Source organism: Choloepus didactylus, chromosome 22, assembly GCF_015220235.1.
Source record: "Choloepus didactylus isolate mChoDid1 chromosome 22, mChoDid1.pri, whole genome shotgun sequence".
NCBI classification, from domain to species: Eukaryota; Metazoa; Chordata; class Mammalia; order Pilosa; family Megalonychidae; genus Choloepus; species Choloepus didactylus.
In genome coordinates this window covers 16,590,856-16,610,397 of record NC_051328.1, presented here as the reverse complement: position 1 = coordinate 16,610,397, position 19,542 = coordinate 16,590,856, and the positions used below count along the sequence as shown (strand labels likewise).

Sequence of the window (19,542 nt, the reverse complement as noted above, 5' to 3'; positions counted from 1 at the left end):
ACCTACACAGGTATCTTTTTTTTCAATCATTTTATTTCTGCTCTCTCCATCCGTATTTTAACCTGTTAAAATGTGGGTGAAGTTGAGGAAAAGCAAATTAGTTTGACCTTTAATGTAAAGTCATTTTTGTATGATCAAAACAGTACTATTTCCAACATTATAAAGAATGTGGATTTTAAGATTCAAAAGCACATGCCATTCTCAGCAACCAGGGAGGAACGATAATGTGACCATTGCTTGAATGATAATTTTATCTCCGTAACTGCTTTCCATCCTCTTGCCTCACTGTACATTAAGACTTCTGCCTAGAGATACATGTTTAGCCAAGCTGTTTTAATATAATATGTTAAACTTTAACAGGACAAACACTGGACTTCAGTTTGCTAAGGGATGCCACATTTTCTTGCACCATTTCCCTCCTGTTTAAGCAGTCATTTTACCACTAAACCAGGAAAGAAAGAATCATGCAGGAAATTGCTATCAGCTGCAATCCCTGCTGGGTTACAGAACCGGGAGCATAATGGCTTCCCCAGTGTAGTCTCTGAAGGGTGGGCTAAGCCATTACACTAACACCTAAGGGAACAAACGGAACAGAGTGCAATGGCTCTCAAGCAGCCCAGAAGACTTTTAAACAAACAAAATTCATTGGAAATGCAGATGGCCAGGCCTCATCCCCAGAAATTCTTGTTAAGTTGATTTGGGGTTAAATCTAAGAAATGTGTAATTTTAACATGTTCAGATATTCGTATCTGAATTACTACCCGAATTCTTCCCTTGGCTTCTGTTTGTATGACTATTTGCTTAGACTCAAGTGATAATTAAATGGTCTTAAAATTCAGACTGTCAAGGAAGGCCAGATAGATCAGTGACTAGTATATAATAGGCACCTAATTTTCTCAAAACAGTGTGATTATAAATGTATGCTCAGTGATACATGCTTCTCTCATTGTACTCAACTCATGTAGGGTTAGATATATTTTGGACTTCTCAAGGCACTGCTAGTCACTTTGACTCACTCATATTTACAGATACTTATTATGTATTTATTCAACAAACCAATCAAAAGCATTATATTTGCATTTACTTTAAAATAAAATCGCCATTAACATCTCTGATCCCAGACTGTTGCTTCCTTCATAAAGGAAGTAGTAAAGTTTCAGCTGATTACTGAAGGGTGATAGAACTTCTCTACGTGGAAAAGGAAGATAGGAAGTTATTGCAGGCTAGGGGGAGAAATATGCAAAATCATGCAGCCATGACATTGAGTAGCCACAAAAATGTGCCACGGCATAGGAAATAGTACTCTATTTGATAATGTACTCTGAAACCTCCCTCCACACACTTCCCTTTTTTTGTCTTATCCTTGAGCTGTATTAAAACCTTATTTTTTCTCTTTGCTTTCTAAGGTGATTTTGTTAAGGTGACAGTGAGAGATTATAGAAAATACATTTGACTTGGCTGTAATTCTTAGCTTCATTTGAGAAACCTTGAGAAAGTCACTTTATCTTAAAAAACAAAAGCAAAAACACAAACAAAACCCAACCCTGTTCCTTGTATACAAAATGGGAATAAGAACTCCCTGTCCTGCCTCTGTAATCATAAATGTGATTAACTATGTTATTAATACTATTAGTTTCTTAGGGCTGCTGTAACAATTTATCACTAACTGGAAGATTAAAACAACAGAGATTTACTCTCTCATATTTCTGGAATCCAGAAGACTATAAAGGTGTTGGAAGGGCCATGTTGCTCTGGAGAAGCCAGGAGGGAATCTCTTCTTGAACTCATCCAGCTTCTTCCTTGGCTTATAGCTGCTTTACTCCAGATCTCCACCTCTGTGGTCACATTGCCTCCTCTCCCCTGTGTCAACTATCTCTCTGCCTCATTCATAAAGATAACTGTCCTTAGATTTGGAGCCCACCTGCATAATCCAGTATGATTTCCTCATCCAGATCTTTAACTTAATTGTGTTTCCAAAGATCCTTTTCCCAAATAAGGTAATATTCCACTACCTACCCTCTACCCCCATACACATATAAACAGCAACAACAACAAGAGGGTGGAGATAGGAAACATCATTTTTATAGACATTGTTCGAGTAAACACTGTCTCCATATGATCTTAAAAGAAGCATCTTCATTTACAATGACAAGTTAAAAACAGTGTATCTAGCTTCTCAAAGAATTTTAGAAGCTTTGTTAAGTTTTAAAGGCCACTCAATTAGTCTTCAGTTTTGCAAAGTGAAAATCATAGCCCACTCTCTGTTCATTTCCTCTCCAAAATGACAATCATGCAAATATTTATCGAATGTTCAGTGCTTGGTGGTTGTAGTAAACAGAGAGCCTGTGGAGTAAGTGTTCCTATGTTAAAAAATGCTAATTCAATTTTTGTGTAATTTTAAGATGTTGATTAATAATTAAATTTGGTGTTATTCCAGGAGATTCCAAAAGAATCCTCAATGGCACTTTTTCCCTAAAGTGAAATTTGGTTAATTTTTCATAGTTAGCTATAATTTATTAAAATTAGGAAATTTGGAAATGAGTCAGTGTTCAGAAAAACATTTAAGACTGCTGACATCAAGTGGCATGGGGTCAATCTAATGAGGAAAGAAATGGGAAAACAGTCACAAATAAACCAATGATCTAATTAGGTGGCTCAGAATTTCCAGTTGCTTGTGGCAGATTTAGAGTGTTGATAACCTTCAGTGAATTATGTACTAACTTATAATGGCACTGGAAGATGCTGGCTTCACAGAGTCTGTTTTTTATTAATTCATTACAATATGATTGTTTCCACCAAGACTCAGTGCTTAGAGTAAAAAGACATAAATGAAGGGTGGATGTTATAATCTTTTCTTCATATTCCTAAATATTGGATGCTGCATATATGTGCATTTAATATGCTGAAAGCTCACAGATTTGTTATCTTTATTGTCTTGCTACATCTTTATTAATAAACAGACAAAATACAACAGTGAGAACTTAATTAAATCTCTTGTCCATACTTACTAAATAGAGTGCCATTTTTCCTTTGCATGACCTTCTTGCTCTTTCATCCCATTTGACTTGACCAAGAAAATTTGAATTAAATTTGAAAGTCAATTGTCAGGAGACACTTTTCAAAAAGGCCTAATGTCTACTGATTTTTTCTTCATCTATTCATTTTGTCATAAATATTTTTCTGGCAATTGCCTTCATAACTCTGACTCCTTTTTGATCTTGCTTGAATCTAAAAGGACAAACAAAAGCCATAGCTCCATATTTTCGAATAAACAGGTCTAGGCCAAAGTAAAAGTTCTGTATCAGGGTAAAAACAACAGATGAACAACACTGAACCAAAGAGAGAATTTGAGCTTGCCCCCTTTATTTGATCTGAAAAAAAATGGACAATGTGGCAAGAACGAGGGTTATTTAAATAATAAGAGCAATGAAATTGGCTATTATTTTATTTAAAATGCAACAAAAAAATGATGCAAGGAAGGGGGAAGGAAAGAAAGAGTTTTGTTAGGGACTAGGGTATGATTATAAAAATAAAGTTGAAGCATTATCCAGGTAGACACAGTCCATCTCTTTAGATAGAATTCTTTTTCCATAGAGGATGCATATAAAATTGATTAATGATTACTATAGTTTGCCTTATTTACTGTTCTGCAAGGATATTGATACTGTATGAAAAAGTTCCTATAATTTCCAACTCCAAATGACTTCAATACTGAATAGCAATAAATAAAGAAGAAATCCCTCCTAGACTAACCACAAGATATACTTATGCAGCCTGGTTGCCCCCCTCTGAATGCAGGACTGAAGTGTTCTGTCTCAGCTCAGTAAAAGAAAATCCTAGTGTATACATCTTTCCCAAGACAATGTTTGAGGTACTATGTGACAAGTTCTTTCATCTCTGAGCCTTCTTTATTTGAATGTATGCATCCCCAGTTTATTCCATATGTTACCTTATATGAAACATGCACAGAGGAAGACCCGGAAACTATTAATATTTTTCTTACATTTCTGTATATGACTTCAAGCTATATATGTTTTTCCAATACCATGAAATTGAACTGTTTGATTTATGTTGAACAACATAATTATGACAAAATTACATAAAGAGAAACAAATATGAACCCCACAAAATATGGCTTATGATTACTTAGTCATTCATTTATTTAGCAAATATTTGCCAAGCATTCATTATGCATCTTAAGCTGGTTATTTGTTACTTGGAAGTTTCCTAGTTTATTTCTGTGTCCCCAGTGTCTGTCAATTTCCCATTACTATTTCATTCCTTTGTAATAGGTGTTTGGATGAAAATATAATGATATTACAAGATGATGTAACTAATTTAGTGCGGGAAATGGGGGAGAAGTGGTGATGGAGATTATTCACAAAGAAGTGACATTTAAGCACAGGCATAAAGAATGCATAACTATTAATCAGGCAAATTAGAGCTAAAGAAGGATAGAGAGAATCTATCAATGCAGAAAAAGAGCAAATGTGAAAAGACAGAGAAGAGAGGATGCTTGACTCAGAAAAGCCCAGGTTAGCTAGAACACGGAGAGAAGAGAGGAAAGCAGCAGGACCTGAGGCTAGAAAACTAGGCAAGGGCTAGACCTTGCAGGTCTTATAGGTGATGGGAGGAAAAAGAAATCTTTAGTTCAAATTCTAAATATGCTTAAGGAGTATATAGATGATATATAAGTAGATGATATACAGATAAATAGATGTAGATTGATCAATATTAATTGTCTAAATACATTCCATTTTGATTAGGATAATAATCTCAACATGATATTTTTATTAACTTGTTTTTATTAAGCAATATAAATTATTATATGATAAAATAGAGAGATAATGAACTGGACTATATTAACATTAATATTTTATTTTAATCAAAGGCACCATAAACTTCAAGAGAACAAAGAAAAGCTGGAAGAAGATATTTGCAACATGTAAATTTATAAATTCATTTCAAATATAATCATTTGAACTGTATGGGACCACTAATATTTGATGATTTTTTTTTCCAAAAATAATGACAATTTCATTTGTTCAACCTAATGAAAGAACTCAAGTACATCAATAATAAATGAAAACACCAAGCATAAAATGGTAAGAAAACAAAGGAACAAAATATGTGTAGGCATTTTACTTAAGAGGAAAGAGAAGCAGCCTTTCAATACATGAAAAGATGTTCAACCTGAAAAAAAACCTGCAACTACAATGAGAATCCATTACAAGCCAATCACTTTAGCATAACTAAAGGATCAGACAAGGCATATGTTGGGATGGACATAGAACAAGAACTTCTGGTGATAACATCTGTTGATACAACTGCTTAGGAAAACTCCATGGAATTTTCTAGTAGATGAATAGGTACATCCCATACTACATAGATCCTCCACATCTAAATATTTACTCCACAGAAACTTGTGCATATAAGCACCAAGAGACATGTATGAAAATGTTTATGTGTAATAGCTCCAAAATACACTCCCCCAAAATGTCCAGAGATATTAGAGGAAATTAATAAGGTAAAACTGTTCTCCTAAAATGGAATACTATCTAGCAGCAACATTTGATGAGCTACAGTTTCTTAAATCCTTAAATCATAAGGAAAGAAGCTAAAAAATTAAAGTTTAGTAAAAGATACACATCATAAAAGTACACACACAATTTTATGGAATTTTAATTTAGGTTTAATATAAAGTTACTGGTTGTTCTGGTTTGCAAATGCTGCCATTATGCAAAATGCCAGAAATGGATTGGCTTTTATGAAGGGGGGTTATTTGGTTACAAAGTTATAGTCTTAAGACCATTAAGTGTCCAAGTTAAGGCATCAACAATAGGGTACCTTCACTGGAGAAAGGCCATTGGCATCTGGGAAACCTCTGTTAGCTGGGAAGGCACGTGGCTGGCATCTGCTTGCTTCCAGGTTGTGTTTCAAAATGGCATTCTCCAAAATGTCAGTGTCAGCTTCCAATGGTGGTCTTCAAAATGTCTGTCTCAGTTGCAACTGCTCCATGCAAATTATCCAATCAACGGTCTTGCCCAGAGTTGATTGAGTCACATCTCTATAGAAACACTCACTCAATAGGTTCCAACCTAATTTATAGTAACAACTGATCAACACTAATATTTCTGCCCGCACAAGATTGCATCAAAGATAATGGTATTTTGGGGGATATAATACATCCAAACTGGCACACTGGTTAAATTCAAAATTCAAGATGATGATTACCTCCAGAGAAATGGAAGAGGGATGAGATCAGAGAGGGGCTCACAAGTTGCTTCTGCTACACTGGTGATGATTTTCTACTAGTAATGTTCTTCTTCCAAAGATGGATTGTGACTACATGAGTCTTCATTTAATATTTATGCGTACTATTTCACAATAAAGAAAAAAAATTGCTTCCCTGATATATGTCTTCCATATACAAACTTATAGGTAATTCCAAAGAAATAAGTCAGAAATACTGTTGGAAAAAAGCAATCATTTCTCTCAAATATCAGGTTGATCTCATACACTCTTCCATAACACCAATTTTGAAATGACAATTGATCAACATCTAATAGTATTGATGAATAGTAGTAATCCAAGTAATTTATTCAGTTTAGAGATCTTCTAAATTCTTCACAGGAAAAAGCAACAACAATAACAGCTACTAAAAATAAAACCAATGTACACTAATTTCTCAGATTTGTAGGGATGCATAAAATACATCATCTATCCATACAATGAACATGTTTGCAAAAGAATCATCAAACTGTTCTCCAGACAACCAAGATTTAAAATCACAATTAATGAATCTAAAATTCATGACATGATAAAACCTGCACACATTATTCACAATTTCCCAAAGTGATTATGTAAACTAGAAATCAAATTCCCCAAAGAGAATCTCAGCTCTATCACTTTCTAATTGCATGTCCTTGATCCTTATGTTCTTTACAAAAATTATAATAATAAAATATTTGGCTCTGTAAACAGATTTGCTGTAATAACAATTTAAGTTTTGTCATTTGGGAGTTACTTCTGAAGGCCATAGCTCGTAATATTGTATCAATATTCCCATGATGGTTTACAAATTCATCATCAAAACACAAGAAACATTGTTACAAATTTTTGTTCAATGGATCTACTAATATAGTCCCTAAAATTTTAAATTTACATAATCTAGTGATTTATAGTAACATAATTGAGAAATGTATCATATCACAAAGGAAACATACATAAGAACAAATAAAGAAGAAATGATGATAAAAACCATCATCTTTTACCCCAAATTAGCAACAAATTGGCTTAGCTTTTAGGGGTCTTCTGAGATTCAGCCTTAATCTATATGTCACAATTTATGTTTCTCTCTTTCTTACATGACAGGAAGGTGAATCTCAATCTTGGATTATTGCCCAATTCAGTGTACCTTACACCATCCTTGTTTCTGTTTTAGTGCATGTGACCATGCATTCTCCTTGGTCTAGTACATGGACAGAAACTTAATTGAACACATGCCATGTCTCTCTTACTAGTGTCTAAAAGCAAAATTGTTGGGTTATTTTCATAATTATCCCTTGTAATACTTCAGCATCCATCTCAGAATCAAGCTCCAGGCAGCCCCCATTAGTCACTAAAATCTGATTTAATATATAAATGATTTGCCTTTTTATACCTGAATTTTCTGTTCTCTTTCTTGAAACTGAGGCATATTCCCCCTACCCTTTAATGTTTATCTTAAGCCCTGCTTCTGGAATAACCCCAGCTATTAGTCATCCAACTCCACATTAACAAATATATTTGATTCAAAGATTAATTTTCTATTGTTATTTTTATAAGCCAATTTAACACTGCATTGTTTCACATGTATTTTCTCAACTAAGGTTTGACTTCTGGGGGTATGGAAGTTAGAGGGAAAATATGGCTCACTTAGATCTTTAATGATGTGAGATGAGATATGTGATAAATAATTTTCTATGATAACTCAACCATATAAAGTTTTAGATCACCTCTTAACAGGTAGTGGGGATATGAGTAGCTTTTTTTCTTTATTATCCTAGAACATTATATAAATTTCTCAATTTAGGTAATGCATTATATTTATGGCAATAAATTGCAAATATATTTATGGCAATAAATTGCAAATATTAAAACTAATAAAAATGTTTTTAATTGGCAGTGTCTAAGCAGGAAATTAACTTTGCCTAAAGAAGGCTGCTGAAATTTAACATAAATGATTCATATAGTTCATTTATCCAGTAAAGAATTTCCTGCATGTAGAAAGGGGACTGGCATATGCAAATGCCAAGAGTAGTAAAAATATGAGTTTTGTGTTAGTCCCACTAATGCCTTCCTAAGTAGTAAAGGATATAACTTCGTTCTGTAACAAGTGATATTCCTGCTGCAGATCCTAAATTCACATTATAGACTGTTTTTAAAGAGAAAATATGCAAAGATATTTTCTCATATAAATAATGTCAACCACAAGAAGCAAAGCTTCATTGTGATTTTATTAATTGCACCTTGAAGAACAATTTCTATCCTTTGTTTTGAACTATGGTATATGAAATCATCTACAAATGTTCTTTGCACTAATCAACTGTATTTAAACTTGTTGCAGTTTCCCAAAATATAATACAGCTATAGTGCTCCTGTTTGCTAATGCTGCCATTATGCAAAATACCAGAAATGCATTGGCTTTTATAAAGGGAGTTTATTTGGTTACAAATTTACAATCTGAAGGCCATGAAAATGTCCAAATTAAGGCATCAACACAAGTATACCTTCAGCAAAGGAAGGCCAATGAAGTTTGGAAAACCTCTGTTGGCTGGGAAGGCACATGGCTGGCATCTGCTGGTCCTGGGTTGTGTTCCAGCTCCTCTCTCAGCTCCTGTGCATTCTTCAACATGTTGCTCTTGGGGTGTTTTGTCCTCTCTTAGCTTCTCCAGAGCCAAGTCTGGGCTAGCATTTCCAAAGAGGAAGCAAAAGTCTGCTTTCAACAGCCATCTCCAAAATATCTCTCTAAGCTGCAGCACCGAGCTCCTTCTGTCTGTGTGTTCTTATAAGACAGTGATTTAATTAAGACCCACACTGAATGGGTGGGGCCACGCCTCCATGGAAATAATCTAATCAAAGATATTACCCACAGTTGGGTGGGTCACATCTCTGTGGAAACAACCTAATCCAAAGAGTTCAACCTAATCAACACTAACACATCTGCCCCCACAAAATTGCATTAAAGAACATGGCATTTTGGGGGACACAATACATCAAAACTGGCACATATAGGTTCTTATCTCCTTTCAGGCAATGTTCCCCTGCTTTTAGCTGACTGACATTCCTTTCTAGGTAGAAGAAATAAAAATTACTGAATCACTTGGTATATAACTGCATAATACCAATAGAAACATTTTTTTCTTTTTCCAAATTAATGTATAATGATGCACAACTAGAGAAAATTTAGAAAAAAATGTATTAGCTTATTCAGAGTGATTCATCTGCTTGCTGACTAGAAAAGTATTACAGGCCTAGTTATATCTGAAACAAAGCAAAAATAAATATAATTTATATTCCTATTTGGGGAATGGCTATCATTTTTTTAAATACTAGTAACAGTACTATATGATACAGGTGATTTAATGCATTTATTCATACTCATTGCAATGGAATTTCTATGTGTTTGATTATTCTGGATGGAGATAGCTACAGCTGATGATCAGAAATTTGAAAACAATGATTGGGAATTGCTGGTTTAATGTTCAACAATGAGAGAGCTGGGTGTTTTGAGTTCTGCAAACTTGCCAATACTTGAAAATCATTCCAATGGAAATAATCAATTTTCCTTAATAATATTGTAAAAACTAACCAAAATGTTTGTATAATTTTAGATGGAATTACGTATCAGCAGTAGATAAATGATGTTCTTATTTTGAGTAGATATGTGTCTTTCATTAATCAAAATGAGAAAATGAATTATTAATCAATATATGGTGTGATTATAGTTCATGAGAGGGTGATGAAGGACAGCAAAAAATTCATCTTAGGGGTAAAATGTTTGAGAAGAGAACTAATGTGAAACTGATTACTTATCGCTAAATACTTTTATTTGAACTGAAGTATGTCTATGTTCTTAATTACCTCTGAAGTGTATTTATGTATTGCTCTGGAGAGCCAATATATATCTCTATATAATTAATTTATTGGTGCAAAATCAAGTATCTACTCCTTTGACTCCTCATTTTGTACTTATTTGTGAGAACATCACTGGTTTTTTCTATCTTCAGAATATTGAGGTATATATGTATATATATATATATATATATATATATATATATGCATACCTCCTCCACTTGGCAGTTAAGTGGGACTTTAGTTGTATATTAGTTGAAATGCTCTCTTGGGGATGACTCATTCTTTTTATAGACACCTGTAGGAGTCAACAAACTACATTGTGCTATATGGCATCTTTCCATATGGTCTACCTTTTAACCCACTTCTTCTCAAACATGCCTTCAAAATATGGTGAACAGGCTAAAATCAGAGAAAATTAAATTCATCTATGGATATTTGGAGGACATTTGAAGATGATGGTTTTAAAAAGAATTTGTTGCAATTCCAAGATGTAGCTAAATTCCTATGTAGTTCACCATGTGGCTGCAGGTGTGCAACTTGTTAGCATGTGAATGTTTTGGACCATGACTATTGGAAAAGTGGGAAGAGGGGTGAGGGAGAGACCCTGAGTGATCCAATGGAATCTGGAGTATCTTGAGGTTTGCAGAGGATTTATGAACTAGAAAAACAAGTGTTGTTTGGGCAGTCATTTTGAAATGATGCAAACTATTGTAATTTTCACTTTTTCCAGATAATTCCCTCAGCATTTTGGCAAAGCATAACGGATTCAACCGCCAGAAGCAAGAAGTCTATCTTTTACCAATCATAATCAGTGACAGTGGGAATCCTCCTCTGAGCAGCACCAGCACCCTGACCATCCGGGTCTGTGGCTGCAGCAGTGATGGTGTTGTCCAGTCTTGTAATGTTGAAGCTTACGTCCTTCCAATTGGACTCAGCATGGGCGCCTTAATTGCCATATTAGCATGCATCATTTTGCTGCTAGGTACGTATTTCCTTCACAGCCTGATGGCCACCATTTTTCTGGTTCATAAATGACTATAAATAAGGACAGCAAACTCTGACCTAGCTAGATATCAGCATTCTTTGTGGAAGAGGGACTTCCTCGCTCTTCTCTCAGTATTGAGATCACCAAAGGGATGTGAAGAGACAAAGGGTTGTAACAGTAAAGGTCCAATTGGAGAGGACTTTTTAGTACCTTTTACAACATGATTCCCATTGAAAAGATGGATAAAGCTTAAGGGTGGTTGACTTGGGGTGTGCATTTAGGTGTTACGAATAGCTTCTGTAGGGTAGGAAGACCTCCAGATCTTCTCACGCACCCCAGTTTGCTAGCATAGAACTTCTTATATTACCACAATACTGTTTTGTGTACACAATGTATAGAATGGGTTGCTGAGTACATCAAACTGCAGTTTGGTGAGATAAAAGGAAAAGAAACAAACAAAAATATGATTTCTTCAAAATTACTTTGTATTTCTTATATATTTTTCCTGATATTAAGGTCAGATTAAAATGAAGTTTGCAAATTAAGTTAAGACTTCTGTAATCTTTCCATTAAAAATTAAATAAAGTTACAAAAATGAGTTTAGACGTGAGTAAAATATTAAAAAGAAAAGTTGTATCTTATTGCACCATTAGGAATAAAACACCTTAGAGTAAATGAAGTTATGTCTGCCTCCCAGTTCCATCTGTTTGCTAACTCAGTGCCCTGGATTTGAACATCATTGTGATCTGATATTTTACCTCATTTGTTCTGAGTTTGATTTGGCTGATCTGGCTAGTGGGGTGTGTGTTCCTCTCCTTTACTCACCTTGAGGGATACCTTTCCAGTTACAGGAGATCCAGCCTTCATGCAAGGATAGAAAAGAAGGTGCTCATGCAGCCTTGACATTTGCCTTGAGAGATCACTTCTTTGAATGAGCATTATTTGATTGAAAAAAGTCTTAAAGAAATTTTAAGTCACAAAATACACTAGAGATGATCTATTGTCCTCCTTCCTCTTTACAGATAACTTGGCACCAACAGATATTAAATGGCTTTCCTAAGTTAGACTGTAATTCAAGTTAGAGTCCTATTTTCTTTGCTCTCTTCCACTCTGTGCTATTCAGTCCAGAGCTCATCCAGCATTAAATGCAGCTCTCACCATGAATAGATGCAAATTTATTCTTTTAACCCACCTCTATCTCCATTAAATAAGCAGAAATACCTTCAAATCTTGAATAGTATTCACTCAAAATTCAACGCTTATCCTTCAGAGATGAGTTTAGCTTAATTCCCTAATAAATGTTAGTAAAACTATATACTCATAAGTTTTAACACAGTGCTTCTCTCTCAACACATATTTGTGCATTGCTTGTGAAGTTACATGCTAGTTTGGCTAATCATTATTTCATATTTTTTCCCACAGTCATTGTGGTGCTGTTTGTAACTCTGCGACGACATAAAAACGAACCATTAATCATCAAAGATGATGAAGACGTGCGGGAAAACATTATTCGCTATGATGACGAAGGAGGAGGGGAGGAGGACACAGAGGCTTTTGATATTGCAACTTTGCAAAACCCAGATGGAATTAATGGTTTTTTGCCCCGTAAGGATATTAAACCAGATCTGCAGTTTATGCCAAGGCAAGGGCTTGCTCCAGTTCCAAATGGTGTTGATGTGGATGAATTTATTAATGTGCGGCTACATGAGGCAGACAATGACCCAACAGCCCCACCATATGACTCCATTCAGATTTATGGCTATGAAGGACGGGGGTCTGTGGCTGGTTCCCTTAGCTCCTTGGAGTCCACCACATCAGACTCAGACCAGAATTTTGACTACCTCAGTGACTGGGGTCCCCGCTTTAAGAGACTGGGTGAACTCTACTCTGTTGGTGAAAGTGACAAAGAAACTTGACAGTGGATTATAAGTAGATCAGCAAACTGAAGATTCTGTAATATTCTAGGGTCACCCCCCCATTAGTTACCACCAATGTGGCTATTTGTTTTAGAGGCAAGTTTAGCACCAATCATCTATAAACTCAACTACATTTTAATGTTGAACCAAAAAAATAATAAAAAGTATATGTTAGGAGGTTATAAATCTTGTGGAGTGTGAATTAAAATATGTGGAGTGTCTAGAAGTCTTTGGATATTTGATATTTACCTGACCATCACTGACAAAGATTGGGATCCTGGCTAATCCTTAGAGAAATGGTTTTAAAAGAGGAAATAAAATCTAAATTAAAAAGGTGCTTTCTTAGAAAAATGGACCTGCAAGAAATATGCTGCTGATATGTGTCTTCTGCAAGGATTTAAACAAATGTAAAGTGGTTTTCCCCCTTTGCCAACAAGGATCCCGCCACAAATGTTAAAGCAATACTTGGTCTGCTGTACATTATGACTTTTTGGAGTTTGGGGAGGCCTCCTAGATTACACGGTACGGTGACCACACACATTGTACATAAATGTTGGCCCTGCTCACCCGAGACTGACTAGCATCTTTAAATATTGTGTCGAGCCTTAAAATCCATTCCAGGGTGGGGATTGCCAACTCAGTGGTGGGAGGAGAGAAAAACCCCGTTAAAAAAAGACTTGTTTTTTAGAAGCAGGTTTACTCTTTCCTTCCACGTCGTCTTCTTCAACAAGGACACATAACAAGACTGTATCACACAGTGGACTACATAGGAGACAGATGGTTTTATTGCTAGTGCGTGGATTTATTTGTTTAATCATCAAAATAAATATTTTATTGCTGTCCATTAATGATTTTATTTATTGAAGTTGGTTATCTATAGTTTAAGGGACTATATGGAAAAAACTAAATTACATCCATTAATAATCCTTTAGATTGTTTTATATATATATATCTATATATATACACACACAATGAATGTTTAATACATGTACATTTTGGTGAGATGAGTATGGCAGGCAATATAATCAAAAGGGGAGCTAACAGTCTCCTTGGAATAGAAGTGATATTGTAACTGATGATGGCAGGAATAACATTTTCCCAGAGAAACTTTTGGACTGTTTTCTATTTTGTTCATTATTCTAGTATTTGGTGTTTTTACTACAAGCACAAACATATGAAACTATATTGATTCATGTGAATATTTAAACTCTAGACTTTTAGATATCTACATAATGCCCAGCTCAATAAACCTGCTTCAAGTTATCCCCACTGTATTAGAGCAGGAACTGATTTGTACATAATTTTACTGCTTATGTTTTTAGCATTTCTCTCCCTGATCTTCCTGGTGATGTGAAGAATGTTTTAGATTACAAAGAGAACAGCACTAGATGATGTGAGCATATTAAATTTGTAATGCAAACCTGCCACTTAGGAATAGAAAATGTATGATAAAACGCAATTATTACATGCAGATCATTTTAATTTTCTACTTTGCTTTAATGCAATATTGTTTATTTACTCCATGTATTGTATTCAGAGAAACTCCTGTATTGTTTCCTACTTTGTGAAATATATTTTTATAAATACCTCTGTTGTCATCACTTTTTTTTCCAGTCAAATTAAGACCTGTTATTAACAAAGGGACTTCAAATCTGAGCAGAATTCTATAGCGGTCAATTTAAAGCATCCCAAGGATCACTTCTGTTGTAATTGTTATGAAGATAAAGAGAAGTGAAATGGCTTGCAAATGATCACATGACAAGACACCAGCAGGGACATAAAAGTAACAAGGAGGACCTGCAGCCTAGTCCAAGTGTGTCAGTTGGGTCCTCCAGGAAGCAGACAATGAGGCAGATTTAGGAAAAAAAGATGGGAGATGAGCAAGATTGACAAGGAAAGCCTTCAGACAGGGATGCAGACAGGGATCTAAAATCTATAAAAGGAAAGGGATGAAGAAGCAGGATTTGACAACAGAGCCTCAGACTGCAGAGCGAGTCTGGCAAAGTGCCTGCCAGCTAAGAAGGGAGCTCTGGAGCAAAGATTCCCCAATAGAATCCTCTATTGCACGAAACTGGCCAGACCGCAGTACTTCTGCCAATGTTCAGCAGAGCTTTGGCTGAAGCACTGAAGGTGCCAACTTCTGGGGGCTGTTAGCCAACTGCACTCCTTATAGGTGAATGGCAGGTTCTTTTATTTGAAGGGAATTGTGAGAAGGGGTCTTGCAAGCTGCCATATCACCATTCTATATAGGGCCAACAGAGTCATGAAATTCTCTCTTGTCTCCAGTTTTCCAACAGCATTAAAACAAAACAAAACCAACCAACCAAACAAAAAAACTCACTAATTGCATCTGTGTCAACTACATTTTTTTATTAATGGAAAATGGAGATAAATGACTGATCTTTCAATAAACTGATTCCAAAGGGAATTATTTGCCTCCACTGTTAAGGAAACAAAGTTTCGAATGCTGCACTTCAATCACCTAGTGGCTTGAATAATTGCTTATTGAGCTCCTATTGCTTGATAAGAGTTCCTCTTTTATGTTTATTAATATGGCTATTGGGTATTTTTTCTTAAGGTCAAAGGGATGGTCCAAAGTGACTTTTGAATGAAGTGGTTAAATGAACAAATTTCTGAAATCAGACTGACTAGACTTAAGACAATTAAAAACAGCTAGGTAATAAAGTCATTTTAAAGGTGAACTATCCACAAGCACTTGGCATAGTGCCTAAAACAAGTGCTAGGTAAATTCCTGTTAGTTTTGTTTTTATTTCTCTATGGCACATCAGTCTCATTTCTTTTCTACTTCTCATTGAAAAGTGCCACAGATTAGAGAAAATACCTCCAACAGAAAAATTACATGCTTTTTCAGGAATATAAAAACCCTACCATCCAATGTTGTCAATCAATGGGATAATCTTTTTATAATGGTACCAGTTTCCCGAATCTTGCCTCAACATTCACTTTGCTCAGGAAGAGAGAAGGAAAATGTAGATCTCTTGCTGATTTTCTTTGTTACTACCATGCCAGCCTTTTGTGCTTAAAGCTCATTTAGGGTTGCATAATATGGACTCGAGTGAATGATACTGTCCTGTGGCCACACTATGATCAAATTATACTTTTAGAGAAACTTGAATTTAAACAAAGATCTGAGGAACAACCCCTGCCCTCTGTCCCACATGGATGGAAATTGGCTTACATGTTTTTATTTTAGGGTTAGATTTGCTAGCACTTCTTCATCCTGAAGCGATCAATGGCATTCCAGATCTTTTAGGGTTTGAGTACTCTTAGCTCAAATTTACAAAGCAACTAATTTTGTCTCTGCACATTGTCTGCTGTTGCATCAGCACTGGCATATTTTTTACATGTACATGTATGGTCACTTTTCAAATAAAATGCTTATTTGGTCCTTAGGCATTTTAATGTACCTGTGGATCATAATATGACACAAGCACTAGTTTCTTTGCATCCTTTCAAACTTGGCCGTGCCCAAAGATTCTGTGCTTAATGGTTAAGAGTCATCAAATTTAAGTCAAGTGAGATAAAATCACCCCCCACTGCCTCCCTCTCAATTCAAGTTTCCTTTCTGGGCAACTGATTCATCCCCAGATGCCTGGACACCACATGGGATCAATTCAACATTAATCCTATCCACTATTTGACCAAGTCAAATTAAATTAAAAAAAAAAAAAAAAACTTCAAAATTCATGTAAGCACAATAGAGGATTAAGAGGCCATTCCTTACAACCATTTTTTATGACTGCAGTACCTATACATTTAAAATAGGTTACAACTGGATTGATTACAACTGGATTAATCAATCCAGTTGTAACCTTGTGACATAGGATAGTAATTTCTATAACGTGAATTTTACAGTGAAAATGAGTGGGTCAGAATGTGCATGTGTAAAATAAAGGAAAACCCAGATTCACCCAGGTATCAACAGTGAAATGCTTAGAGTCAAATGTGTCTATGAGAGACTTCGCTTAATCAGATGTCTAAAGTGAAACAAGTCTTTGCATAAGGCTTGGAAATCTAGGAGCAGCCAGACGAAGACGCAACAGATTTCCGAGCTAGGCTTTTTACGGAGAGGGAAAAGCAGGTGCTGAGAGCTAAGTAGCCAGTTACTCTTTATAGATACACAAGATGGCAGCAAGTAGGCCTTTTCAAGAAGTTGTATTATGTGGCCACTGGCTTTGCAGGGAATTTCATGAATGTATAACCTTCTGATTGTCTTTTTGATTGAAAGTTCCATCTGAGATCAGGGCAGTGCAACCAGTAACAAGATTTCAAAAATCCCATCACTGATGCTGTAGGAAAGACTGAGCATGACTGAAATCCCATCATTATCAGTCAAAAAGAGAAGGTAAAAATGGGCATCACTATAAAGATTTTATAAATTCACAATTTAAACGTATATCAACATGGCAAAGAATACATCAACATCTCTCTGTATGTATGTTATTAAGTTGTTATTGGGAATAATTTATATTTGCAATTTTTAATCTCACATACCAATGAAAACTTGAAATAGTGGCTCTTTGTTTTTCTGAATCTAACTCTGAATTTGAAAGAAGATGTATTGAAGGTAAAAGGTTTTAAATGAAGACTTTTATTTGTGAACAAAAAAATGGCTTGTAAAACCTGGGTTAGAATTAATTGCTTCACATCCTAGAGCTAAAATTAGATGTTTTATATCATTGTCTTTTATTATGGAGAATTAATTGTAGGATGTGTTTTGTAGAGAGTATTCTTACATATTTAAATTTTTTTATATTTCTAGTACAGTTTCATTTGCTAAATGAAGTATGTTTTCATTTGCTAAATGAAGTATGTTTTCATTTGCTAAATGGTCACTCAGTTGGCCAGTGTTATATATGTTGTTGTCATTGTTGTGGTTATTGCTCTTTATGTTGACTGTAGAAGACAGATGAGTCCATCATTAAAGCAGACATTTATTTTTATCATTTTCTCCTTAGTCAACATATATTTATGGATCGCATGGCATACTCTAGATATTTAAGACAGTTGAATCCTTAAATTTTTGACCTCACATTATAGGGACATTCCATTAAAAAAAATCCCCGTCTTGGCAGACTATCTAAGGGAAAAAATGATGACTACTACATTTATTGATCATCAACCAATGAGATAGCATCTCCAAACTTAGTTCCCTTATTTATATAAAACTGAGTTAATGAATCTTATCTAAACAATTGTTGAAGCATAATTTGCCTATGGTCATGAAACTAGTATTTGAGTCTGCAGTCAAACCTAGGTTGATCTAATATTAAAACCCCTTAACTCCCCAATAAACAATACACTCTATTATTATAATGCAAAGTTTATAATGATGAGCAAAATAAACTAAGTTGTATACTATGCTATTCAAATACTGAGAAGGAAAGAAATCACTCAAAATAAGAAGACTCAAGAAAGCTTCAAGGAGAAGTTAACTAAAAAGATTGGTCTTGAAGAATGGGTGCAAAATAAATAATAGCTTTCAAAACACCCCAAACTAAGATATGACAAATTATAAAATGCAACATATCTTAGAATTAATGGTACACATTTTTAGACATTCAGAAAGATCCAGAAAGTGGATGCTAATATGATGCTCCGCTAAATTCTTGCATGTTTTTTAGATGAGAAGAATGAGGCTTGGAGACATTTTAAGGAATCATCTGTGGCTTATTACACAACTAATATTAGAGAGGCAGGAATTGAACTCTAGTCTTCTTACTCATTATCTGATTTATGAAGTTGTAAGTTGATTTGGTTTGTGCTTACCCCACCCCCAACCCATTATTTGATGGAAGCTTCATCTAGGTCTCATGGCCAGTTGGAGGAATCAGTGCATTTGAGCACTCTTCTCCAAATTAGAGTTACCTGCTACCATGTGAAATCAAGTATTTTTGCCTGCAGGCCTCTATTATCATCCAGAGATGACAGAAGAGGAGTTGGTAGGAGGACTTGCACAGGGAGCTATCTGAGAAGAGTGTGGGAAACAAAGACTTCGATCATTGGAGGGGTTGGGACCACAGAGGCAAGTTTTGCTTCTTTCAGATCTCTGCTGTGCACACAAAAATCTTCAGGAGCCACCCTTTGGTCCTCACAAACATGAGCAAGATTTTAGCAAATATCATCTAAGTTTAGTCACAACAACTGAGGGGTCATTGGAACCATTCCCCTCCCTAATGTATACATTCCCTTCACTATAACTTTGCCTAATGGTTTCTATAATCCGATGTCCAGAGATAGACAGCCAGTCCACACTTGCCGAGTTTAACTGTTGAATAAATTAATGGATAATCTAGATTCAATAGATGCAGCTACAGATAGGCATATTGAAAAGCAACTAAAAAAAAGTCCTTTCTTACCAAAATTTATTTTCTACAAAATATGTGCCAGATACTATGATAGAGAAAAAGAAAGGATATGCCCAATGTGCTTCTCTTGCCTGTCAGATATATGGATTTTAGTTGGATAAATTATAGGAGCAAATAAATAATAAAATGTCAG

The 19,542-nt window shown here is 35.2% G+C and overlaps 1 protein-coding gene across 3 annotated transcripts in view; it reads left to right on the top strand.

Moving 5' to 3' along the window:
* CDH8 (cadherin 8) overlaps window positions 1–14,602 on the top strand; it is a 407,112-nt gene extending 392,510 nt beyond the window's left edge. For all 3 annotated transcript variants that reach the window (XM_037816314.1, XM_037816315.1, XM_037816316.1), the window contains 2 exons: window positions 10,850–11,101; window positions 12,527–14,602. In XM_037816314.1, the coding sequence (XP_037672242.1) occupies window positions 10,850–11,101; window positions 12,527–13,020 (746 nt within the window). In that variant the 3' untranslated portion in view covers window positions 13,021–14,602. The remainder of the gene's footprint in view (window positions 1–10,849; window positions 11,102–12,526) is intronic.
* The last annotated feature ends 4,940 nt before the right edge of the window (window positions 14,603–19,542 follow it).